This window comes from Salmo salar, chromosome 04 (assembly GCF_965601325.2).
Source record: "Salmo salar chromosome 04, fSalSal1, whole genome shotgun sequence".
Classification (NCBI taxonomy): Eukaryota; Metazoa; Chordata; class Actinopteri; order Salmoniformes; family Salmonidae; genus Salmo; species Salmo salar.
The window spans coordinates 54,492,800-54,519,123 of NC_138294.1; the positions used below are offsets into that span (position 1 = coordinate 54,492,800).

At 42.8% G+C, this 26,324-nt stretch overlaps 1 protein-coding gene across 2 annotated transcripts in view; it reads right to left on the reverse strand.

Moving 5' to 3' along the window:
• Positions 1-26,324, reverse strand: part of LOC106603308 (stAR-related lipid transfer protein 8) — a 38,617-nt gene that overhangs the window by 2,908 nt on the left and 9,385 nt on the right. Inside the window, exons 4-12 of one of the 2 annotated variants that reach the window (XM_082974566.1) lie at positions 19,019-19,082; positions 17,466-18,793; positions 9,362-9,535; positions 7,457-7,616; positions 5,443-5,641; positions 4,265-4,475; positions 3,633-3,747; positions 1,594-1,815; positions 110-327 (exon numbers count right to left, since the gene is read on the reverse strand). In XM_082974566.1, the coding sequence (XP_082830692.1) occupies positions 110-327; positions 1,594-1,815; positions 3,633-3,747; positions 4,265-4,475; positions 5,443-5,641; positions 7,457-7,616; positions 9,362-9,535; positions 17,466-18,793; positions 19,019-19,051 (2,660 nt within the window). In that variant the 5' untranslated portion in view covers positions 19,052-19,082. Of the gene's footprint in view, positions 1-109; positions 1,491-1,593; positions 1,816-3,632; positions 3,748-4,264; positions 4,476-5,442; positions 5,642-7,456; positions 7,617-9,361; positions 9,536-17,465; positions 18,794-19,018; positions 19,083-26,324 lie in introns of those variants that run through there. The other variant, XM_082974567.1, reaches the window with a different exon arrangement.

Here is a 26,324-nt window from a genome sequence, read left to right on the forward strand (position 1 = left end):
TTGGTCTCTGGCCACTGCCCTTCAGTCCATGTCTCCCAATGAGGCCTTGGATAGAGCACCTGGCAAGACAGACAGTTATTAAACAGCTATTCTCGTCCGTCATGCGTACCTCAGCACTACGAAGTCCCTGCGGGGATGAGGTGCCATGCTGTCTGTCACAAAGTGATACACCTCTGTGTTGTCCTCTAGAGCCTCGATTACACGGCTGTGTAGTAGGTCGTCATCCCACAGGTGGCGCTCACGTAGAACTCTGTGCAACACCGTCTGGGGCGGGGCCTCAATCTCTGTGGTCACTTTCCAAAGACGGATGGGATGGCCGTCCCCTACCTGAAGAGAACAAATGGATTGTGATTTTATGGTTCAGGACTGAACCGTATACTGTAGCTTTAACAAGCTAGCTAACATGCCTTCACTCTTCAAAGTGGACAGGATTCATTCCATCCAGGATTCATTCATTCCAACAGCAAAAGAAGCTATGCCAAATGGTAAATTCATTTTCCAGTCATACAAAGATTAAAGGCCATACTGTCGTGACAATGTAGGGCAAAATTCAAACTCATTTTCTCTTCAAAATAAAATTTTTGGCAAACATGCTCCTGTGATTGAATGACCGCTAGGGGGCCCCAACCCAAAACATTTAGAAATAAAATATTTAATATATTTTATGACGTTGAAAAATTTTCCTAAATATATATATAATTAGCCATCTATTTATAATTATTATTATTATTATGGAAAGGGAAAGGAGGATACCTAGTCAATTGTACAACTGAATGCCTTCAAATTAAATGTGTCTTCTGCAATTAACCCAATCTCTCTGAATCAGGGGGCGGGGGCCTGATTATTATTATTTGTAGTTATTTTTTAATGGAACTCAGTCAGGGTCTCAACTTACTGTTAAGAGTTAGAAAAGAAGAATACAAGGTGCAAGGAGCAATTTTGAAATGTGGAAGTGAATTAGCAGTTTTCCACTCGTTATGTCAGTCACTGACAGTCACTCAGTTAGCCTATGTCAACATTTTTGATTGCTAAGGTAGTCTAGTCAGCTATCTAAACCTTGTAGTAAACATCACCAAATGACCGACCGGGCACGCAGGGCATGTGCCCAGGAGCCCTGACCTCCAGGGGGCCCCCATTGATTTTGTTAGTCACTCCCACTCGAATATCTTATGAAAAAATGTGTAGAATTGCAGAAAATTAGCTTAGAAACTGCAAATATTTCTCACCACCCAATGGCAAAATGTGTAGAATTGCAGGACATTACCTTTGAAACTGCAACATTTTCTCTCCGCCCATGGAAAGATTTGTAAAATTGCATGAAATTTGTTTTAAAACTGCAAAATGTTCGTTACACCCCATGGCAAAATGAGTAGAATTGCAGGAAATGAACTTTAACACTGAAATGCACTAAAATGTTTTGCCCGTGAGGTGGAGGGGCCCCCCCAACCAAATCTCGCTTAGGACCCTCAAAAGGATAGACGCGCTTCTGCCTGCAGGAAAAACTAATATTAGTATGATTGAGCAGTAAATTCTGCTCTTGTATGAGAACAGACAGCATTAGTATCAGCATGCAGCAGAGTCACTGAGCTGTACCTTCTTGTAGGTCAGCTCTATGTTCTCTGGGCCTGGGGCACTGTGCCATCCTTTGCTCTTTGCTATGGCCTCCCTCAATACAGCTTGGATGTTATCCTCCAGGTAGGCTCTGTAATCCACAGGATTGCCCTTCATGTTCAGGCCCAGGCCGTAGAGAGGGAGTGGCTGGGCGTCTGCTGCGACGTAGGAGTTCCGCGACAGCAACATCATCTCATGAGGGATCTGTCACACCAAATAAGGAAATTGGGTTATTTTTTTAATGAATTACAGAGATGTATATAGCGGTTTTCATGTACGTATAGTGTAGCCTACTGAATTCCTCTGAAAGTACATCAAGTTCATATCCGATATCACATTTATTCTATGTACGGTACACTGTGATAACATGATTATTTCAGTCATTCTAAAACAAATCTTTCTTAAAACCTGTTATGGCTAGGGGGCAGTATTTTCACGGCTGGATAAAAAATGTACCCGATTTAATCTGGTTACTACTCCTGCCCAGTAACTAGAATATGCATATAATTATTGGCTTTGGATAGAAAACACTCCAAAGTTTCTAAAACTGTTTGAATGGTGTCTGTGAGTATAACAGAACTCAAATGGCAGGTCAAAACCTGAGAGATTCCTTTACAGGAAGTGGCCTGTCTGACCATTTATTGTCTTTCTTTGACATCTCTTTCTAAAACTAAGGATCTTTGCGGTAACGTGACACTTCCCACGGCTCCAATAGGCTCTCAGAGCCCGGGAAAAACCTGAATGTCGTCATTCCAGCCCCAGGCTGAAACACATTATCGCCTTTCTCAAGTGGCCGATCAAGGGACTGTGGGCTTAGGCGCGTGCACTGGCCACCCCCGTCTTTGTGTTTTTTCCTCTGTTTGCAGAAAATGAGATTCCCGGTCGGAATATTATCGCTTTTTTACAAGATAAATTGCATAAAAATTGATTTTAAACAGCGGTTGACATGCTTCGAAGTACGGTAATGGAATATTTACAATTTTTTTGTCACGAAATGTGCCATGCGCACGACCCTGATTTACCATTTCGGATAGTTTCTGGAACGCACGAACAAAACGCCGCTATTCGGATATAACGATGGATTATTTTGGACCAAACCAACATTTGTTATTGAAGTAGCAGTCCTGGGAGTGCATTCTGACAAAGACAACAAAAGGTAATCAAACTTTTGTAATAGTAAATCTGATTTTGGTGAAGGCTAAACTTGCCGGGTGTCTAAATAGCTAGCCCGTGATGGCTGGGCTATGTACTTAGAATATTGCAAAATGTGCTTTCACCAAAAAGTTATTTTAAAATCGGACATAGAGTGCATAAAGGAGTTCTGTATCTATAATTCTTAAAATAATTGTTATGCTTTTTGTCAACGTTTATCGTGAGTAATTTAGTAAATTGTTAGTAAATTCCCTGGAAGTTTGCGGGGGGGTATGCTAGTTCTGAACGTCACATGCTAATGTAAAAAGCTGTTTTTTGATATAAATATGAACTTGATTGAACAAAACATGCATGTATTGTATAACATAATGTCCTAGGTGTGTCATCTGATGAAGATCATCAAAGGTTAGTGCTGCATTTAGCTGTCTTCTGGGTTTTTGTGACATTATATGCTAGCTTGAAAAATGGGTGTCTGATTATTTCTGGCTGGGTACTCTGCTGACATAATCTAATGTTTTGCTTTCGCTGTAAAGCCTTTTTGAAATCGGACAGTGTGGTTAGATAAAGGAGAGTCTTGTCTTTAAAATGCTGTGAAATAGTCATATGTTTGAAAAAAAATTGTATTTTTGAGGAATTTGTAATTCACGCCACGCCTATCATTGGATATTGGAGCAGGTGTTCCGCTAGCGGAACGTCTAGATGTAAGAGGTTAAAAATGAACCAGTATTTAAATGGGTCACATTTTTTTTAACAATAGTCAATGCAGCTGGATGGTGTTTTGTTAGAGACTGATTGTCCGGAAGGATCATGCTATTCAGAACAGAGATAATTTACTTCAAGGACTATAGATTCACTATTCTGTATTATACCTGGAATAATTTCTTGCATTCCACAATCATGTGGCTGAGTCCTTGACTGGCAGCCATGTTCTCACTCAGGTCCTTGTGGTCTGGTTTTCCACCTGCCCCCTTTCGGTGGATTAACCTGGCAGAAAGATGGAACACTGTCAACACACATCACAATCATCCTCTAAGCTTTGAGTTCAATCACAGTACAATGTTGTCAATATGCAGCATTTTGATGAGGAAATAGTCAAGAGGAAAATGAATGGTCCAACACTGTCTGACCTCTGTAGTTTTGTTTAGGGTCCATTTTGACATGACACATCCATGAGGATGATAATAAGGAGAATGTTGGGGCATTTCTTTAACCCAGAGGAAAACAACTGGTCCAACACTGTCAGTCCTAGGTAATTTTGTTTGTACAAAATGTTGACTTGAATCATCAATCAGAATGGGTATAGCGGAGCCACTAAAGCACTCATGTTTCCTAATGGTGATGAATGTAGGAGTGCAAGAGAATACACCAGAGGGAGCTCTGGGCGTCATTTAAAAACAATGATCCAGCTGCAAAGGCATTAAGTGCCATGCAGCACATGCCAAAACAAATCAATACATGCCACGATACACACATATACAGACACACGCATACCAGTACATACCTAGGGGAGGTGCCCTCCTTCTTGGAGACGTTGAGGTGCAGGATGGAGGGGGCCAGGCACACGGCCAGGTTCCCAGCTGTCATCTGGTTCTCCTCAGCAGAAGCGATGTCACTGAGGAAGTAGAGCAGGGTCTGCAGGACCTCCCGGTTCTCATCAGGCAGCAGGATGACTGCAGCCTGGGCTGCCTGAAGACGCATGTCCTTAGGGACACCTGAGAAATACACATGACAGATACCATCACCATCTTTGGAATCTCTGATGTTCTGATGTGTAAGATGGTAATTTGACTGAGAACACAGACCAAAGCTGGTGTCTGAACGTCAATTGTTATGTTCATTTTAAGATGCTATTTTAAAATATGAGAATTAACCAATGATATCAGGTCATGATACCTGGTCATGATTACAGACACCTGTGTGTGTCTTTTGACACTATATAAATGAGTCACCCCGCAGTGTTTGTCATTATATCCTGATGAAGACAGCTTGTCTGTCGAAACGTTGGACATTACATTTTTGCATCTGAGATCCTAGAGTGTGCAGCTCTCCTTTATTTTTTTACGTTTTAAGATCTTAGCATGATAATGAAGAAACTGATGACATCTGAATGAACCTGGTAATTATAGCAGTAGACATTCCATATAGATTACAACCAGACATCAAATCTAGATGATGACTTAATGCCATGTTTGTAAAACCTCTATAAATCCTAACTGCAGCTGTAAAATCCTAGCTGGGGGACATTATAGAGTACTGTATCATTATTATGCCTCTCAATAAGCTGATTGACTTCTCAGAGGAGACTATCTAGTCAATGATTTAAATCTGAGAATTATGTGCTGAGGGGTAATCTGAAGTAGACACAGGAGTTCAGTGCTTTCCAGAGTGGGTGGGGAGCGCTTAGTGCAGGGATGGGCAACTTAGGGACTACAAAAAATTTGAACTCCTCATGAGGGGCCCCAGTGACTTTCAGTGACTGACATAACAAGACAAAAACTACTGATGCACAACTACCTTTCAAAATTGCACTATTCTAACTCTCAAGAGTAACGTTTTTTTGTGGGGGGGGGGGGGGGGGGGGCGTTTTTGTAAATTTATCCATGGGCCTACAAAACGGGGGGGGGGGGGGTCGCCCACAGGCTGCCAGTTACCCTCCCTGACTTAGAGCCACTGACTCACAATGGTAGATCTGCAGGAAGGTATCAGTGAGCTTGGTGGTGAGGACGGGCTCAGGCAGGTCTCTGAAGTACTGTTTCAGCAGGTCAGCCACGTCATAGGCTGATTGGCCCTGGTAGCTCACATGGTCTGGAGAATTTTCATTCAGCTTCCGCAGAGTCTGGATCCTAGACTTCACCCCAGACTTACGGAAAATGCCAACCTTGACAGGAAAAGTAGAGAAAAACTGTTATTAATGTCACTGGTGTATTAGCATAATTCATAAACTTCAATGCATTATCATACACTGCTCAAAAAAATAAAGGGAACACTAAAATAACACATCCTAGATCTGAATGAATGAAATAATCTTATTAAATACTTTTTTCTTTACATAGGTGAATGTGCTGACAACAAAATCACACAAAAATAATCAATGGAAATCCAATTTATCAACCCATGGAGGTCTGGATTTGGAGTCACACTCAAAATTAAAGTGGAAAACCACACTACAGGCTGATCCAACTTTGATGTAATGTCCTTAAAACAAGTCAAAATGAGGCTCAGTATTGTGTGTGGCCTCCACGTGCCTGTATGACCTCCCTACAACGCCTGGGCATGCTCCTGATGAGGTGGCAGATGGTCTCCTGAGGGATCTCCTCCCAGACCTGGACTAAAGCATCCGCCAACTCCTGGACAGTCTGTGGTGCAACGTGGCGTTGGTGGATGGAGCGAGACATGATGTCCCAGATGTGCTCAATTGGATTCAGGTCTGGGGAACGGGCGGGCCAGTCCATAGCATCAATGCCTTCCTCTTGCAGGAACTGCTGACACACTCCAGCCACATGAGGTCTAGCATTGTCTTGCATTAGGAGGAACCCAGGGCCAACCGCACCAGCATATGGTCTCACAAGGGGTCTGAGGATCTCATCTCGGTACCTAATGGCAGTCAGGCTACCTCTGGCGAGCACATGGAGGGCTGTGCGGCCCCCCAAAGAAATGCCACCCAACACCATGACTGACCCACCGCCAAACCGGTCATGCTGGAGGATGTTGCAGGCAGCAGAACGTTCTCCACGGCGTCTCCAGACTCTGTCACGTCTGTCACGTGTTCAGTGTGAACCTGCTTTCTTCTGTGAAGAGCACAGGGCGCCAGTGGCGAATTTGCCAATCTTGGTGTTCTCTGGCAAATGCCAAACGTCCTGCAGGGTGTTGGGCTGTAAGCACAACCCCCACCTGTGGACGTCGGGCCCTCATACCACCCTCATGGAGTCTGTTTCTGACCGTTTGAGCAGACAGATGCACATTTGTGGCCTGCTGGAGGTCATTGTGGAGGGCTCTGGCAGTGCTCCTCCTGCTCCTCCTTGCACAAAGGCGGAGGTAGCGGTCCTGCTGCTGGGTTGTTGCCCTCCTACGGCCTCCTCCACGTCTCCTGATGTACTGGCCTGTCTCCTGGTAGCGCCTCCATGCTCTGGACACTACGCTGACAGACACAGCAAACCTTCTTGCCACAGCTCGCATTGATGTGCCATCCTGGATGAGCTGCACTACCTGAGCCACTTGTGTGGGTTGTAGACGCTGTCTCATGCTACCACTAGAGTGAAAGCACCGCCAGCATTCAAAAGTGACCAAAACATCAGCCAGGAAGCATAGGAACTGAGACGTGGTCTGTGGTCCCCACCTGCAGAACCACTCCTTTATTGGGGGTGTCTTGCTAATTGCCTATAATTTCCACCTGTTGTCTATTCCATTTGCACAACAGCATGTGAAATGTATTGTCAATCAGTGTTGCTTCCTAAGTGGACAGTTTGATTTCACAGAACTGTGATTGACTTGGAGTTACATTGTGTTGTTTAAGTGTTCCCTTTATTTTTTTGAGCAGTGTATATATAATGTATCACCAATTACATGAAATCTCACTACAATGGAAATAACATAATATATCTAGAGTGGAACACATACTAAAGTTATAAGGTCATACACACAATGTAGCATGAGGGAACATATGATCACTTTGAGGGGATGAGAGTGACTGTACCTTTTCCAGACATTGGCTGCGGAGGTAGCGCATGGCCTGCTGAATGCCCTGGGGTAGGGGTTGCCCACTCCTTTTGACATTGATGATTGGTGGGACACCAAAAACCTGCTTGTCCTTGTAGTCAGGGACCTTACTTCTATTCATAAACTTAGGAATTGACCTGCCAAAACGGAGGAAAGGGGTGATTAGATTTAATCTTTTCATGTAGATATCAGCATATAGGTTGTTAGCTGAAATACATGTAATAATTCATATCTCGAAATTCATAGCATACTGTAGCGATGTATTTTTTTGTTGCATATTCCTATTTATTTCCGCAACAACACACTCACTCATCACAAATTGTAATCAAGCTAGTTACCTCCTAAAGACATGAATGACATCGGGCAAAAAGGGTGGGCTATCGCTGATCATAATGTTGATGATTGATGTACATCTGCTAGTTAGCTAGCTCAATAACTTTTTTATTGATTGTGATTCATCTTCAGTGCTCCTAAATAATAACTTAATAATATAATATTCATAATATTTCAACTCCTGATATATGGCTGGCTGGCTAGTAGCCTGTGTGAATATTTTAGTATATGGTGGTTAGCTAAAGTCGACTACCTCTGTGGCTGCTGCTGACACACATGTGCAACTCCCAACTGAAGAAAGGAGGGAGTTGGGTCATAGGTGCAGCTCCTCTTTATGTCTTTCTGCCTCTCTCTGCTGCACATATCAGCCAACCAGAACGAATATTGATGATGATTTAAATCAAGTGTTATCAAGTGTTATCAAGACCAACAGGCGCAATCAACGGACGGGGTCCGGGGCGGGCGGTGGCAAACTTGATGACATGACGTCAACTTGCGGGCAGTTGGATCAGAACAACAACGACAAAAACTGTATACAAAAAACTATATCCCCTCCCAAAACTGCATTTGGCGAGTGGGAGGGCAAGGGGTAGGTGCTCAAGCACAGGTAGACTATCAGTGCACGTGCCTGACCACAGGTAACATTAGATATTTTCCCTGGACATCTGATGTCTTTTTTTAATGAAAACTGTTTGGTCTAACGGTTTCCATTTTGTCTGATGAATATTCAAAAAATGCTTTTTCAGCTGAGGGATGAAGCTTAATTGGGTGACAGTACAAGAGGGGAGATAAATTAAAGTTGGAACCTTTTAGTATGGAGAATAAAACCTGCTAATTCACTGCTGACAACTGAGCGTGTCCTAAAATGGCCATTGCAAAGAAAAGGGGGATAACTAGTCAGTTGTTCATCTGAATGCATTCAATTTAAATGTGTCTTCCGCATTTGAATCAGGGAGGTGTGGGGGGCTGGCTTAATCGACATCCACATCATCTGCGCCTGGGGAACAGTGGGTTAAGTGCCTTGTTCAGGGGCAGAATGACAGGTTTTTACCTTGTCAGCTTAGGAATTCGATCCAGTAACCTTTTGGTTACTGCACAACGCTCCTACCCGCCAGGCTACCTAGTTTCTTTATGTTGGAAAATGTGATTTATTTTGGAGAAGCATGAGTCATCCGAATAGGAAATAAGAGCCTGAACGAGAGATGATTGTGAAATTGTACAAATCAAACTTTTTAACAGCCATCTTTATGAAAAGCAGATTTAACTGTTATAATACTATACATTAGCTGCAGACATGTAGATCAAAGGCTTTGCCATATGGAACACTGAATACAATTAATTTTAAAAAGCAACATCCTGACCACAAACAAAGCAATACTTGCTTCTGAGAAATTGGAAACATGAATCTCTTGAAATGAACCTTTCATTCCCTGGTTAAATGCATATCAAAGGTCAGTATAATAGAGTGCATAGAGTGCACTTCCCTACGTATTGGCCTTTATCTCAATTTCAGTCTCCACTCTCCAGTTCCCAAGGGCCCTCCACTCACCAGCTCCAGCCATGTTTGTTGGGTTCGCAGTACTTCTCCACGATAGCAGTGAGCCGGAGCAGAGAGAACTTCTGCAGCAGGTTAAGCTGAGCGGCTGACTGCCGGTTAATCTCCTGGGAGGCTGAAGTCAGGCTCGGCTTGTGAGAGTTCTGGAAACTATACCACCGTAGCTTCCTAGAGAGAGGGGAAATGTAATGGGAATAAAGATGAATGTTGATTGATAGAGATGCTATGAGCATCCATTTGTGGTATTTCTTAGAGACGGTTAAATTGTTTCATTCATGTGTCTATTATACTCTGTCTAAACTTCAAGAGCTATTTAAAATGTAAAATATGGATGAACCTGAACATGTTATCTTCATGTTTATAACATAATATGTATAATAATGTATACTCAGTGACCAGTTTATAAGGTACACCACCCCGTTCACAAAAATGGTTCACTCCTGCAGACAGTGAGTCACGTGGTTGTGGCTTGCTATATAAAGCAGGCATCGAGGCATTTAGTTACTGTTCGATTGAAAATGAGCGACCTAAGCGACTTTGAGTGTGGCATGATCATCAGCGCCAGGCGCGCCGGTTCCAGTATCTCAGAAACATCCAGCCTCCTGAGCTTTTCACGCATGACAGTGTCTAGGTTTTACCGAGAATGGCGTGACAAACAAAAAAACATTCAGTCAGCAGCAGTCCAGTGGGCGAAAGCAGCTCTTGATGACAGGTCGAAGGAGAATGGCAAGAATTGTGCAAGCGAACAGGTGGGGCACAAACAGACAGTACAACAGTGGTGTGTAGAACTGCATCTCGGAACGCACAACTCGTCGGTCCTGGTCACAGATGGGCTATTGCAGCAGATGACCACACTGGGTTCCACTCGTATTAGCTAAAAATAAGAAGAAGCAGTGGGCACTCGATCACCAACACTGTGTTAAGCGGAGCGACACAGTGGAACCCAAGAGCAGACTCAGATGAGGAAACAGGGATGAATTTTCACGATCACTGTCCTCGAACTCCCTGTCATTAATAATCCAAGGCGCAGCGTGCCGGTAATTCCACATCCTTTATTTAGAAGTGAAACCGAACAAAACAATAAACAGGATAAACAGAAAGAAACGTGACGTTCTGGGGCTGCTCAAAGGCAGCTACACAAAAACAAGATACCACAACTCAAGGAGGGAAAAAGGGCTGCCTAAGTATGGTTCCCAATCAGAGACAACGATAGACAGCTGCCTCTGATTGGAAACCATACCTGGCCAAAACATAGAAATAAAATACATAGAATGCCCACCTCATATCACACCCTGACCTAACTAAACAGAGAAAAACGTCTCTCTTAGGTCAGGGCGTGACAGTACCCGCCCCCTCCCGGCCGCAAACCTGAACCTATAGGGGAGGGTCCGGGTGGGCATCTATACTTGGCGGCGGCTCTGGTTCGAGGCGTAGCCCCCACACCGCCCGCTGATCCCCCCGCTTCTGTGTCGCCGGTGGAGCCAGACCGCGTATCATCGCCGGAGGCTCTGAACTGCCGACCGCCGCTGAAGACTCCGGGCTGCAGGCCGCCGCTGAAGACTCCGGGCTGCAGACCGTCGCTGGAGTCTCCGGATTGGGCAGCGTCGCTGGAGGCTCCGGACTGGGGAGCGTCGCTGGAGGCGCCGGACTGGGGAGCGTCGCTGGAGGCGCCGGACTGGGGAGCGTCGCTGGAGGCTCCGGACTGGAGAGCGTCACTGGAGGCTCCGGACTGGAGAGCGTCGCTGGAGGCTCCGGACTGGAGAGCGTCGGTGTGAGCTGGCACGGGGAGTTGGCTCTGGTCTCCACCCTGACTCTGCCAAACTCCCTGTGTGCCCCCCCAAAAAATGTTTTGGGGGATGCCTCTCGTGCTTCCCTTGATGTTGGTTCTCCCCGGTCCAGCTCGTCTTCCCAGCAAGCGCACGCTGCTTGGCTTTCTTGTGGTGGGATCTTCTGTCACGATCACTGTCCTCGAACTCCCTGTCAAAAATAAGCCAAGGCGCAGCGTGCCGGTAATTCCACATCCTTTATTTAGAAGTGAAACCGAACAAAACAATAAACAGGATAAACAGAAAGAAACGTGACGTTCTGGGGCTGCTCAAAGGCAGCTACACAAAAACAAGATCCCACAACTCAAGGAGGGAAAAAGGGCTACCTAAGTATGGTTCCCAATCAGAGACAACGATAGACAGCTGCCTCTGATTGGAAACCATACCTGGCCAAAACATAGAAATAAAATACATAGAATGCCCACCCCATATCACACCTGACCTAACTAAACAGAGAAAAACAGCTCTCTCAGGTCAGGGCGTGACATGAATGAACCAAATATTTATTGTTACACAGGGAGATATGGAGTGCAGATCCGGGGAAGTTCGGATGAGTTGCAGAAAAAACAGATATGGAGACTGAGGTTGGAGTTAGCTGAGTAGAACAAGGTAAACAGGTCCTGAGGGGAATCCAAGGTACTGGTGGTGAGTAAAATCAGGAGCAAGGTAGTTGGGTGGTGAGATGTGGAACAGGAGCCAGCAACAGAGCAGTAATGAGCAGAGATTACAATTTGGCAGAGCGGAAGTGGCAGGACTGAGTATTTGTAGAGGTCTTGATTATGGAACAAGTTGCAGCTGGTAGGGATCTGCTCTGACTCCAGTACCCCTGTCTCCAACCACACAATCACACAGAGAGGGAGAGGGAGAGAGAGAGAGTGTACAGGGGGAGTAACTGCAGGTCAAGAAGACACAGGACGAACACCAGAGGGTGCAGCAGGAGCAGATGTGACACACTGGGCAATTGAGGAGTGGAAAAACATTGCCTGGTCTGACGATTCCTGGTTCCTGTTGCATTATGCTGATGGCACCAGAGGGAATGACGGACGTTTTACAGGCTCCTGATCAATTGTGAAATTTTGAGTATTTTTTCCCGCTTATCTTAACTTCTTTTGTACATAATGTTTCTGCCATCTTTTCCTATGACTGAAAAAAGCTTCTGGACATCAGAACAGCTATCATTAACCTCCATTTGGACGAGAACTTCTACGTCAATGAGTTGGTTAAAAGACATGATTATGGCGGACCAGGCCCAAATCCCTGACACTCGAAGGTGGAGACTGTGCTATAGAGGCTGACGTGTGGGAGACCTTGCGAGACTACATCGGATAGAGGATAAATCGCCTCTACCCTCCGTTCTATTGGCGAACGTGCAATCACTGGAGAATAAACTGGATGAGCTCTGTTCGAGACTATCAATGTGATCTGAAGAACTGTAAAATCCTATGTTTCTCAGAGTCGTGGCTGAACAAGGACATGGTATATTAACCTGTTGGGGATAGGGGGCAGTATTTGCACAGCCGGATAAAAAACGTACCCGATTTAATCTGGTTACTACTTCTGCCCAGTAACTAGAATATGCATATAATTATTGGCTTTGGATAGAAAACACCCTAAAGTTTCTAAAACTGTTTGAATGGTGTCTGTGAGTATAACAGAACTCATATGGCAGGCAAAAACCTGAGAAGATTCCTTACAGGAAGTGGCCTGTCTGACCATTCCTTGAGCTTCTTGACTCTGTTTATTGAAGACTGAGGATCTTTGCTGTAACGTGACACTTCCTACGGCTCCCATAGGCTCTCAGAAGGCGGGAAAAAGCTGAATGATGTAATTCCAGCCCCAGGCTGAAACACATTAGCACTTTTGGCAAGTGCTCTATCAGAGGACAATGGGCTTAGGCGCGTGCACGAGTCGACCCTATGTTTTTATTTTCGTTCGTCTCTGAACCTAAACAGAGATTCCCGGTCGGAATATTATCGCTTTTTTTACGAGAAAAATTACATAAAAATTGATTTTAAACAGCGGTTGACATGCTTCGAAGTACGGTAATGGAATATTTTGAATTTTTTTGTCACGAAATGCGTCGTGCGCGTAACCCTTATTTACCCTTTCGGATAGTGTCTTGAACGCACGAACAAAACGCCGCTATTTGGATATAACTATGGATTATTTGGGACCAAACCAACATTTGTTATTGAAGTAGAAGTCCTGGGAGTGCATTCTGATGAAGAACACCAAAGGTAATAATATTTTTCTTATAGTAAATCTGACTTTGGTGAGTGCTAAACTTGCTGGGTGTCTAAATAGCTAGCCCTGTGATGCCGGGCTATCTACTTAGAATATTGCAATATGTGCTTTCACCGAAAAGCTATTTTAAAATCGGACATATCGAGTGCATAGAGGAGTTCTGTATCTATAATTCTTAAAATAATTGTTATGCTTTTTGTGAACGTTTATCGTGAGTAATTTAGTAAATGTTTAGTAAATTCACCGGAAGTTTGCGGGGGGTATGCTAGTTCTGAACGTCACATGCTAATGTAAAAATATGTTTTTTGATATAAATATGAACTTGATTGAACAAAACATGCATGTATTGTATAACATAATGTCCAAGGTGTGTCATCTGATGAAGATCATCAAAGGTTAGTGCTGCATTTAGCTGTCTTCTGGGTTTATGTGACATTATATGCTAGCTTGAAAAATGGGTGTCTGATTATTTCTGGCTGGGTACTCTGCTGACATAATCTAATGTTTTTCTTTCGCTGTAAAGCCTTTTTGAAATCGGACAGTGTGGTTAGATTAACGAGAGTCTTGTCTTTAAAATGGTGTAAAATAGTCATATGTTTGAGAAATTGAAGTAATAGCATTTCTAAGGTATTTGAATAACGCGCCACAGGATTCCACTGGCTATTACGTAGGTGGGACGATTTCGTCCCGCCGACCCTAGAGAGGTTAACCTGTTGAGGACAGACGTTTCGCTAGCGGAACCCCGTTCCGCCTGCGGAACCCCTAGCCAACAGCCAATGGCATCGCACGGCGCGAAATACAAAATCAACTAAAATACCACAATTACATTTTCTCAAACAATCAACTATTTTACACCATTTTAAAGATAAGACTCTCGTTAATCTAACCACATTGTCCGATTTCAAAAAGGCTTTACAGCGAAAGCAAAACATTAAATTATGTTAGGAGAGTACATAGACACAAATAATCACACAGCCATTTTCCAAGCAAGCATATATGTCACATAAACCCAAACCACAGCTAAATGCAGCACTAACCTTTGATGATCTTCATCAGATGACACTCCTAGGACATTATGTTATACAATACATGCATGTTTTGTTCAATAACGTTCATATTTATATCAAAAAAACAGCTTTTTACATTAGCATGTGTTGTTCAGAACTAGTATAGCCACCGAAAACTTCCGGTGAATTTACTAAATTACTCATGATAAACGTTGACAAAATATATAACAATTATTTTAAGAATTATAGATACAGAACTCCTTTATGCAATCGCTATGTCCGATTTTAAAATAGCTTTTCGGCGAAAGCACATTTTGCAATATTCTGAGTACATAGCTCGGCCATCACAGGCTAGCTAATTTGGCACCCACCAAGTTTGGGGCTCACTAAACTCAGAATTACTATTAGAAAAATTGGATTACCTTTGCTGTTCTTCGTCAGAATGCACTCCCAGGACTTCTACTTCAACAACAAATGTTGTTTTGGTTCCAAATAATCCATAGTTATATCCAAATTCCTCCGTTTTGTTCGTGCGTTCACGTCACTATCCAAAGGGTAACGCGCGAGCGCATTTCGTGACAAAGAATTTCAAAATATTCCATTACCGTACTTCGAAGCATGTCAAACACTGTTTAAAATTCATTTTTATGCTATTTTTCTCGTAAAGTAGCGATAATATTCCAACCGGCAACGTTGTATTCATTCAAAGGCTGAAAGAAAAAAATTGAGAAGTCTCGTGAATGCGCATCTCAGTCTCACTGTCCCCAAGCTGACCACTTACAAACTCTGCTGCTGTACTTTGCCCAGAGACAGCAGACACCCCATTCCACTTTCTGGCGGCTTTAGAGAGCCAATGGAAGCCTTAGACAGTGTCACGTTATAGCACAGATGCTGTAATGTTGATAGAGATGCAACAGAAGGACAACAAATTGTCAGACAGGGCACTTCCTGTATGGAATCTTCTCAGGTTTTGGCCTGCCATATGAGTTCTGTTATACTCACAGACACCATTCAAACAGTTTCAGAAACGTTAGAGTGTTTTCTATCCAAATCTACTAATTATATGCATATTCTAGTTTCTGGGCAGGAGTAGTAACCAGATTAATTCGGGTACGTTTTTTATCCGGCCGTTTATCATGCCCCCTATCCCAAAGAAGTTAAGGACACCTGCTTTTTCAATTTCATAGACAAACCAGGTGAAACCACTTGAAAGCTATGATCTGTTATTGATGTCACTTGTTAAATTCACTTCAAATCAGTGTAGATGAAGGGGAGGAGACAGGTTAAAGAAGGATTTCTAAGCCTAGAGACAATTGATACATGGATTGTGTATGTGTGCCATTCAGAGGGTGAATGGGCAAGACAAAAGATTTAAGTGACTTTCAACGGGGTATGGTGGGAAACACCAGTTTGTGTCAAAAACTGCAATGCTGCTGGCTTTTTTACACTCAAAAATTTCCCGTTGGGGGGGTGTATTAGGAGGGTGTCCATAATGTTTTGTACACTCAGTTTAAATCTAGCTGTTTTTTCTATACTTCAGCAGGACAGAACGGCTGCATCGAGGAAGCTCAGAGGAGGGGGTGTGTGTCTCCTTGTTAGCAACAAGTGTGATCTGTGTGATCTGTAATGTTAGAATACCTCATGATAAGCTGTAGACCACACTATTTACCAATGGAGTTTTCATCTATATTTTTTGTAGCTGTCTATTTATCACCACAAACCAATGCTGGCACTAAGACCGCACTTAAGGAGCTGTATCAGACCATAAGCCAACAAGAAAATGCTCACCCAGAGGCGGCACTCCTAGCGGCCGGTGACATTAATGCATGAAAATTGAAATCCGTTTTACCTCATTTCTATCACCTTTACTACACACAGAGAGAAAGCTCTCCCTCAACCTCCATTTGGCAAATCTGACCATAACTCTATCCTCCTGATTCAGGCATACAAGCAAAAACTCAAACAGGGTGTGCCAGTGACGCACTCGATACAGAAATGGTCCAATGAAGATACAGCCCTGTTTCGCAAGCACAAACTGGAAAATGTTCCGTGATTCATCTGATGGCATTGAGGAGTTTACCACATCAGTCACTGGCTTCATTAATAAGTGCATTGAGGACGTCGTCGTCCCCACAGTGACACTACATTTACAGTACTAGTCAAAAGTTTGGATACACCTACTGAATCAATGTTTTTTCTTTATTTTTAATATTTTCTACATTGTAGAATAATAGTGAAGACATCAAAACTATGAAATAACACATATGGAATCATGTAGTAACTAAAAAAGTGTTAAACAAATTAAAAGCTTTGCACACTCATAGTGCTTCTTTTGTAAATTATGTCTGAGTGTTGGAGCTTGCCCCCTGGCTATGCATAAATAATAATTTCAAGAAAATGGTGCCATCTGGTATGTTTAATATAAGGTATTTAAAATGATTTATACTTTTACTTTTGATTCTTAAGTATATTTTAGCAATTACATTTACTTTTGATACTTAAGTATATTTAAAGCCAAATACTTTAAGACTTTTACTCCAGTAGAATTTTACTGGTTGACTTTTACTTGAATCATTTTATATGAAGGTATCTTTACTTTTACGTAAGTATGACAATTGGGTACTTTTTCTATTTATTTATTCCTTGTGTTATAATTTTTTCAAATGTTTTTTTTACTGTTTTCTACTATTTCTCTTTTTTCTCTGCATTGTTGGGAAGGGCCTCTAAGTAAGCATTTCACTGAGTCTACACCTGTTGTTTATGAAGCATGTGACAAATAACAATTGATTTGAGTCAGGATTTGGCATAAGTAGAATGAGTCCATGAGTCCATGGCCCATCCTGACTTGTGTCAACCTGGTGTTGTAATGATATGGGGAATGTTTTTCTGGTACACGTTAGGTCCCTTGATACCAATTAAGCAACGTTTCCATGCCGCAAAGAATTCAGGCTGTTTGGAGGCAAAGCAGGGTCTGACCTGGTACTATGTACCTAATAAACTGGCAGCTGAGTGTATGTTTACCTGCTTGGCCTGGTTAAGGAAGCGCCCACTCCTGAGTCCCTCCTTTCTCTCATCTCAACATCCTCCACCTCATTCAATGAGTTTCCTGTGCTGTCGTAGTCACTGGCCATTGTGCCTACATCTGACATAGACTGCTCCTCAAAATGGAGGCTGGAGGAACATGCTGTTTCTCTGGTCTCACCATTGTCCTCCTCCTCATGCCCGTCATTGAGCTCCTGACACCACTGGTCTATATTCTGCTGAAGGCCATGGACATGTTGAAGGATATCATCCAGATGCTGAAATACCTTTTCTCTCAACTCATCTGAACTGCCACTAGCCTCAGGCATATTGTCATAGATGCTCCCCATGGAGGAACACAAGTTCCTTCTTCTCGGAAACAAGTCCTGGGAATCCTGACTGCTGCCCAAGGAGAGGACGTCCTCCATCTGCCATCCACCCAGCTCGTGAAAGTTGGAAGTAGTGCACAGGCTCTCGATGGATAGGGATTTGGGGAACGTTCCTGACTTGTGGTCCATTGGCAGATGAACCAAACAATCTAGTCCATTTCCATAGCCACTCTTCTGACTAACCTGTTTAGATCCCTTCCACCCTCCCATCTCATAGTCCTCTAGATAGAGCCAACTGTTCTTCGCCTTAGCTCTGTCCACAACTGGGAACCTACTGGCTGTAATCCGACAGATCGTATGGGCCTTTCCGCTGTAATTTACACTGCTATTATCTGTAGTGTTCTTTTTTAAACCAGGTAGACTTTCATTGGGAGTGCAATGCATACTGCCAGGGGTTAGTGGGAGCTGCAGCTGAGTGGTCACAACTTGGCCATCTGTTACTTCCCTCTCTTTCTCTTTTCTCTTGAACAACTCCATTCTCCTCAGGAAGGTCTTGGAACACCTCTTGGTCTTCTCTCTGTAGACAGGAACAGTAACCAGGTCTTTGGGAAATGCAGATTGGTCCTCACTGCTCAGAGTGGGTCCGTTGAGAGATTGGGAGCCACGGGATTCATGGTGGGAGGTGAGGGTGTAGGGCTCTGCCGTGCTGGTGACCTGACTGAAGGGGGTTCCCCTGCTGGACGTGGTTTCTCTGGCACTCTCCACACTCAGGCTGCTGCTGCTGTGGGTGGAGGTGACCTCCAGGTTACTGAAGTCACTCAGGATGCTTTCGCTACTGGCTGAGGCCCTCATGGGGAGCAGGGTGGTGGAGGAGAGGACCTCCACGCTGGGGGAGATGTGCGGGGAAAGGGTACGCAGTCGCGACCACGTCTTACTCTCTCGTTGGAAAGCCCAGCGGTCACTGATGGCACACAGGTCATCCCCCTCAGAATATTCACTCTGCATCAGATGAGAGAACAATTAGAGTGCATTTTTTAATATGGTTATGCATGGATAATTTACATTGACAAGGGCTATGTCTACGTGCAAAGTAAATATAGACTTACTTGAGCATGTAAAATGGAATATAAAACAATGATAATATACAATGCCATCCAGCAAACTCAGATATACTGTCAAAGTCAGACGCATGTAACAATAGCAGTGGATCTAGTGACTATTCACCCGTTTGCACTGAAAATGGACCTCCAGTCTCATAGAGGAACATTTGTTCAGGGTTGACAGCCTCCTACGTGGAAAAGAAAGAGATCAAATGAATAAACATGGGAAATATCTATGTTTCTGGGTTGTTTACAAGTGCAGTGCCAATCCAAATAAGCTAGCCATCAATAAAAACTGTTTTGTGTTTCAAATTTCTTAACAATGTCAACCTGAAAGAGAGACATATCGTTGGTTAGATAGGTAGTTAAACTCGTAGGTATTGATAAGAAAAATTTGAATTCACAAAAACAAATCATTCTGTTTTTCATGTCAGTAGCTAGGTTTCATCCAATTGGCAACAGATTTTCAGGTGAATATAAAAAAAAATCTGCATGAATAAAATATGCGCATTTCCCCACCAGATACGTTTTTCCATCAAATTTTGCATGATGACATAGCGCACATGAAAGTTAAATGGGTTTCCATCACACTTTCAACTCTGCTGATGTGCTGATGGTTTTGTCTAAAAAAAATGTTGTGTTATATAGCGAATGTGCCCAATCTGGTATTGGCACATGCGCTCTAGCCAACAGCTCACAGATACAGCCTGGTATTTGCTACATGATGAAATTATTACGGACAAAAGAGTGAGATCATTTTTATTTGTCAAACAGCAGCCAAGCATCAATCATCATGTCACCAGAATAAGACCCTCAATATTTATTGGAAAGTAGCATCAAGCCTCATCATCATGCACTTTCACCACCCTGTGAAGTTCATTATAACTTATTTCATCTGTAGCCTATTAAACTGTATGCTTTCCCAAGTCGTAGTGGGAGGACCACACAGCATATCATCGCATGACTCCAAAAACACTTCAATGTGAGGGTTATTCTATCAATATTTGCGCATTAAAGCATTTCTACCGCCATATCTCACATAATGTATAATATTTCCGGTATTTTTTAAGGACCACATACATACCTGGCTCCCCTTAGTAATTGTGTTCCAGATCAGTTTGCATCTCATGCATATATTTCTATTTTAAAGGGGTTATTTTAGGTCCCATGCGATGGGACCTGACAGTGAATGAAAACACATATGCAAATCCACCACCCCCAAAAATTGGAATTCAAGGAGGCTCAAACATCTTTGACGGATCAAAATGCATGACTTATCTTTGGAACAGAACATAATTCAGTGCAAGACTATGCAGACATGAAGGCCTTGTAGCCAGGCTGTTCTATTTTTACATCATTCCACCCCAGAGTGAATTTCACACCATGTAAATTGCTGCACCACAGATTTAAATGAGTCTATGTGTGAGGCATTTCACTAACAGGTTTATTTAGAAAAACATTGTCAAATGATATGTCAAAAAATGTCAAGAGTCAGAAAGTATACCATTAACTTAATTTTGCTTGATTCATGACTTTTTGCTGAAGACAGACAACAGTTCAACTTTTCTCGCACAGCTCAAAGTTTCAATAGTTGGAACTTGAAGACAGTAAAAAAGTTTGTCTATCTTTTTTTTTCATCGTTATTGTATGGTATCATATCGAAGGGCCCCTCTTCACCTTCATTATTTATGCTGGTGTCGAAGACAAGCTATGACATTCACAATATTTTTCCAATAATTATCTTAAACATGTCGCTGCTTAATGGTAATCAATGTAACAGTATCACTCAATCATTTTATTTTCATAAGAAATGTGCTATCTTGAGAACGGTTTTATTAGTCATACATGCCATGTTCGCAATTCAATATTCTTTAGAATGCCCAGCTGTCCTATATTTTTTTAAGTATATTTGTATTCTGGGAACATAGATTCATAGCTACACCTCTGAGGAGAACCTGATAGCATGTAGTGGCTCTCAGAGCTTATTAAGCGATTGTGGGATTTAATTGGCAATTCAGTCATGTATTTCTACTGCTCTTCCACACACACACACTCACACACACACACACACACACACACACACACACACACACACACACACACACACACACACACACACACACACACACACACACACGGAGAGAGAGAGAGAGAAATCCTATCAACTGAAATTATTGTTTGCCCACACACCAGAATGCTGTTCAACAGAGTTAATTTATTCATAGATTTGTGCAACTGATGATCGAGTTAATGACTGTTCTAAGATAACATATTAAATTGTTTTAAGATGGTCATACCAAGGATTTTGTTTTAAATTTGATTTAGAATTTTGAGACTCGTTAACATATCAAAAAAATATATTTAAAAAATGTGGATATTCTTTTTTATTTCGCATTACTGCTATTAGCCATTAGAAATGCATTAAATAACAGATTCACTACATGGAACAACAGATAGTCCCCCAAAAAATATCAAAACAAAGTTTGTTCTGAAGTGTCTGTCCTATATCTGAGAGATACAAGAATACTGTACTTCCATAATAAGCCTAACAAGACTTCAGACGAGTCTTGTTAGGCTTGTGGGCGTCCTAGAGTGTTTGTGAGTCTCATCTTTCAATATTGGGCATAATATTTTGTAGGCCAAACCGTTCGGACGCTACAGTTGTTTTCGTGAGAAGACCGATTTTTGGGATGTCTCATGGTCTGACAAACACCGCTCTAGCTCTGCCACCTTCCACCGCAGATGCGGAAGGGCGACATCAGCGGATGTGGAAATTTGAGACGCAGCCCATGCAACAAAAAACATATCTCTAGTTTAAACAGACGGATTTTGATGGGGCTCTTTGTATTATGCGAATTAGATTTCCTCAGAGGAGCAGAAATTTTACAGTAAAGGGTAATTAAAAGAAATGCAAAATCATTACCAGCAATGCATACCCTGAAAAAAAATGTTGAGGCAAACCTTTTGCAAGTTTGTGGCAAATTTGCTGCAAACGAAATAGTGTACCACAAAATGTTGCAAGAAGTTTGCCACTAGTGGTGAATCTGAGGCAAACCTTTGGCCACAATAATATTTATTGCCACTAGTAACTAGTTCGGCAGAGGTTTTTTTCTCTCCAGATTCTATTTGAATCTGTGGCAAACCTGTGGCAACAGTATTTATTGGCACTAGTGGCAAACAGTTTACCAGAAGCCGTTTCTGGCGGACACATGAGTTCCAAGACCAGTAACCATTGACAAGCAGTCTGGGGGAAAATAAAAATCTGTTGTAAAATGGAAACCAAGCTATCTAGCTAGCTACCTTCCGAAGTTGTCCGGTGAGTGTCTAACTTGTTCAACTTCTTAATAAACTTTGAAATTGTGTTAGCTAATTGATTACTAGTTAGCAATGTCATGTTTTATGGCATAGAGTGACACACATTTTGTTGATAACGTTACCAGTTTCAATCTGTCAACCACTGACTGACGTGCTTAGCTAGCTAGCTAGTGATTAGCTAGCTACCTAACATCAGATTTTACACAAGCTTACTAATGATTTGCCTAGACACTTATATTTTTAGGTATATACATTGCTGTCCTTTAGCTAATACCAATAATATGCATGTCAATATGCTTGTGTAACAGTGTAGGTTCCGTCCCTCTCTTCGCCCCAACCCGGGCTCGAACCAGGGACCCTTGCACACATCAACAACTGACACCCCACGAAGCATCGTTACCCATCGCGCCACAAAAGCCACGGCCCTTGCAACGCAAGGGGAAACCCTACTTCAGGTCTCAGAGCGAGTGACGTCACTGATTGAAATGCTATTAGCGCGCACCACCGCTAACTAACTAGCCATTTCACATCGGTTACACTCACCCCCCCCTTTTGACCTCCTCCTTTTCCGCAGCAACCAATGATCCGGGTCACGGCACCAATGTAACAGTGTAGGTTCCGTCCCTCTCTTCGCCCCAACCCGGGCTCAAACCAGGGACCCTTGCACACATCAACAACTGACACCCGACGAAGCATCGTTACCCATCGCGCCACAAAAGCCGCAAGGGGAAACCCTACTTCAGGTCTCAGAGCGAGTGACGTCACTGATTGAAATGCTATTAGCGCACACCACCGCTAACTACTAGCCATTTCACATCGGTTACACTTGTGTCACTGTTCAGTAGCATATTAGCTAGCACAACAGCTAAGGTAGCAACAATATGAGCTGACTTGGCATTGGCATTGGGAAGAGGAGGCATTGGGAAGAGGAGGCATCAACACCCTGGAAAGATATTTGTGATGCACCACTCACACAATATTTTTTGGGGTGATACATTTGTGTGTCATCTTCAAGCTTGATAAGGTAATTAAATGCATATATTGTTCTCATAAATATTGCCTATTAATTATTTGTTTGTAACAATTCAATCTTTCATTGTTTTAAACTAGCTCATCTTGATCATGTTTTGTTCCTTCTCTCTTTCTAGAAGCACTCAGTTTCAAGTCAAAAACACTGATTGAGGCCTTCAATCAAACTGAGGACAGAGAAATATGTGTGCACCAGGTCAAGGCATCTCAAATGCATGGCTTTGAAATGTATTTTAAGAATAATTAATTAAAGAATAAATAATAATAATTGCCATATTAGGCATAAACAATTTTATGTTGCTTTTCTTTCACCCAAGCCTTATACACCTCGGTCAGGAAGAAGAGACAGCTAGTAGACAACTGTCCCTTAATGACGAAGTCCCCAGTCTAGAGTGAAGATCATAATTAGTTAATTAGTTTGAATCAATTGTTTTGAAGCTTGGCTGGAGACAAATCTTGTATACTGTGCCTCTATAGGAACAGTTGGCCACACAATACAAGGTAGATTTAGTAGGCCTAAGTCCCGGTTTATTCTAGCTACATTGTTTGTTTATATAGCATTTATACAAGGCAGAAACATTGTTTCCTTGCTGAAAAATACATACAGTTGAAGTCGGACGTTTACATACACCTTAGTCAAATACATTTAAACTCAGTTTTTCACAATTCCTGACATTTAATCCTAGTAAAAAAAGAGGCACAGAGTTTGAAAGTAGGCCTTGAAATACATTCACAGGTACACCTCCAATTGACTCTAATTATGTCAATTAGCCTATCAGAAGCTTCCAAAGCCATGACATCCTTTTCTGGAATTTTCCAAGCTCTTGAAAGGCACAGTCAACTTAGTGTATGTGAACTTCTGACCCACTGGAATTGTGATACAGTGAATTATAAGTGAAGTAATCTGTCTGTAAACAATTGTTGGACAAATTACTTGTGTCATGCACAAAGTAGATGTCCTAACCGACTTGCCAAAACTATAGTTTGTTAACAAGAAATGTGTGGAGTGGTTGAAAAATGTGTTTTAATGACTCCAACATAAGTGTATGCAAACTTCCAACTTCAACTGTATATTTTGAACAGTTTTAAATAGTTATGACTAAATCAGCAAAACAATAACATTTGACAAGCCTTCACATTACTGATCAAGATATATTCCATGACTCTGGATGGTGTTGGCTAATCTTTTTGACAACAGTTTGATGAAACCGGTCTTTAATGCAAGCTTCTGAGAGACTTAGGCTGAGGGACTGCTTGAGCTCGGAGGTTCGGTGCCGCAGTGCGTTATGTTGAATGAACGTGATTGGTTGGTTAATTCTGTGTGGCTCTACGAGGGGTTATTTTGTGTGCATAGGGATATTAGAGAAAGAAAACTGTTTATCACACAACATTCCTGAGTCTTCTCATTTCAAGATTTTGTTTCTCTCTACTCCCTTTGCAGTGGCTATACTGTTAGGTGAGGGTGCTTCCCTTACATCTGATGAGTACTAATTCCTAGCATTTTAAACAAAGTTCATAAACGATTAAGATAGGTTGAGAATAAAATTCAGTAGCGAAAGGAGATTATTTGTTAACATATACCACCAACACTAAATCTTTCAATCAGAATTATTTCACTATAGCTTCTTCTTCTTCTTCATTTCTAATTCATGTGAATTATCACTAATTGGGCCTTTTCAAATTTGCCAGACTTTGATCTATGATTGACATGTTGAGTTCATGCTCCATAGAATGGGAATAGCTACAACCAGCAAATTAAAAGTGATGCAGACAAGTATAATCAGTTATTGCAATTAAATTAGCTTTCAACCTGATGAAAGCAGCATATTCAATCATGTTTGCTAGGCATGGGGATAGCTTGATAAGAAGACTACTGAGCTGAGGGAAATAACATTGCCCATTGGCAGCTTCTGCATCATAACTGACAAATAGCTTAAGAGTCAGGTATTACATTTACATTACATTTAAGTCATTTAGCAGACGCTCTTATCCAGAGCGACTTACAAATTGGTGCATTCACCTTATGATATCCAGTGGAACAACCACTTTACAATAGTGCATCTAAATCTTTTAAGGGGGGGGGGGGGGGGGGTTAGAAGGATTACTTTATCCTATCCTAGGTATTCCTTAAAGAGGTGGGGTTTCAGGTGTCTCTGGAAGGTGGTGATTGACTCCGCTGTCCTGGCGTCGTGAGGGAGCTTGTTCCACCATTGGGGTGCCAGAGCAGCGAACAGTTTTGACTGGGCTGAGCGGGAACTGTGCTTCCTCATAGGTAGGGGGGCCAGCAGGCCAGAGGTGGATGAACGCAGTGCCCTTGTTTGGGTGTAGGGCCTGATCAGAGCCTGAAGGTATGGAGGTGCCGTTCCCTTCACAGCTCCGTAGGCAATCACCATGGTCTTGTAGCGGATGCGAGCTTCAACTGGAAGCCAGTGGAGAGAGCGGAGGAGCGGGGTGACGTGAGAGAACTTGGGAAGGTTGAACACCAGACGGGCTGCGGCGTTCTGGATGAGTTGTAGGGGTTTAATGGCACAGGCAGGGAGCCCAGCCAACAGCGAGTTGCAGTAATCCAGACGGGAGATGAGGATTAGGACCTGCGCCGCTTCCTGTGTGAGGCAGGGTCGTACTCTGCGAATGTTGTAGAGCATGAACCTACAGGATCGGGTCACCGCCTTGATGTTAGTGGAGAACGACAGGGTGTTGTCCAGGATCACGCCAAGGTTCTTAGCACTCTGGGAGGAGGACACAAGGGAGTTGTCAACCGTGATGGCGAGATCATGGAACGGGCAGTCCTTCCCCGGGAGGAAGAGCAGCTCCGTCTTGCCGAGGTTCAGCTTGAGGTGGTGATCCGTCATCCACACTGATATGTCTGACAGACATGCAGAGATGCGATTCGCCGCCTGGTTATCAGAAGGGGGAAAGGAGAAGATTAATTGTGTGTCGTCTGCATAGCAATGATAGGAGAGACCATGTGAGGATATGACAGAGCCAAGTGACTTGGTGTATAGCGAGAATAGGAGAGGGCCTAGAACAGAGCCCTGGGGGACACCAGTGGTGAGAGCGCATGGTGCGGAGACAGATTCTCGCCA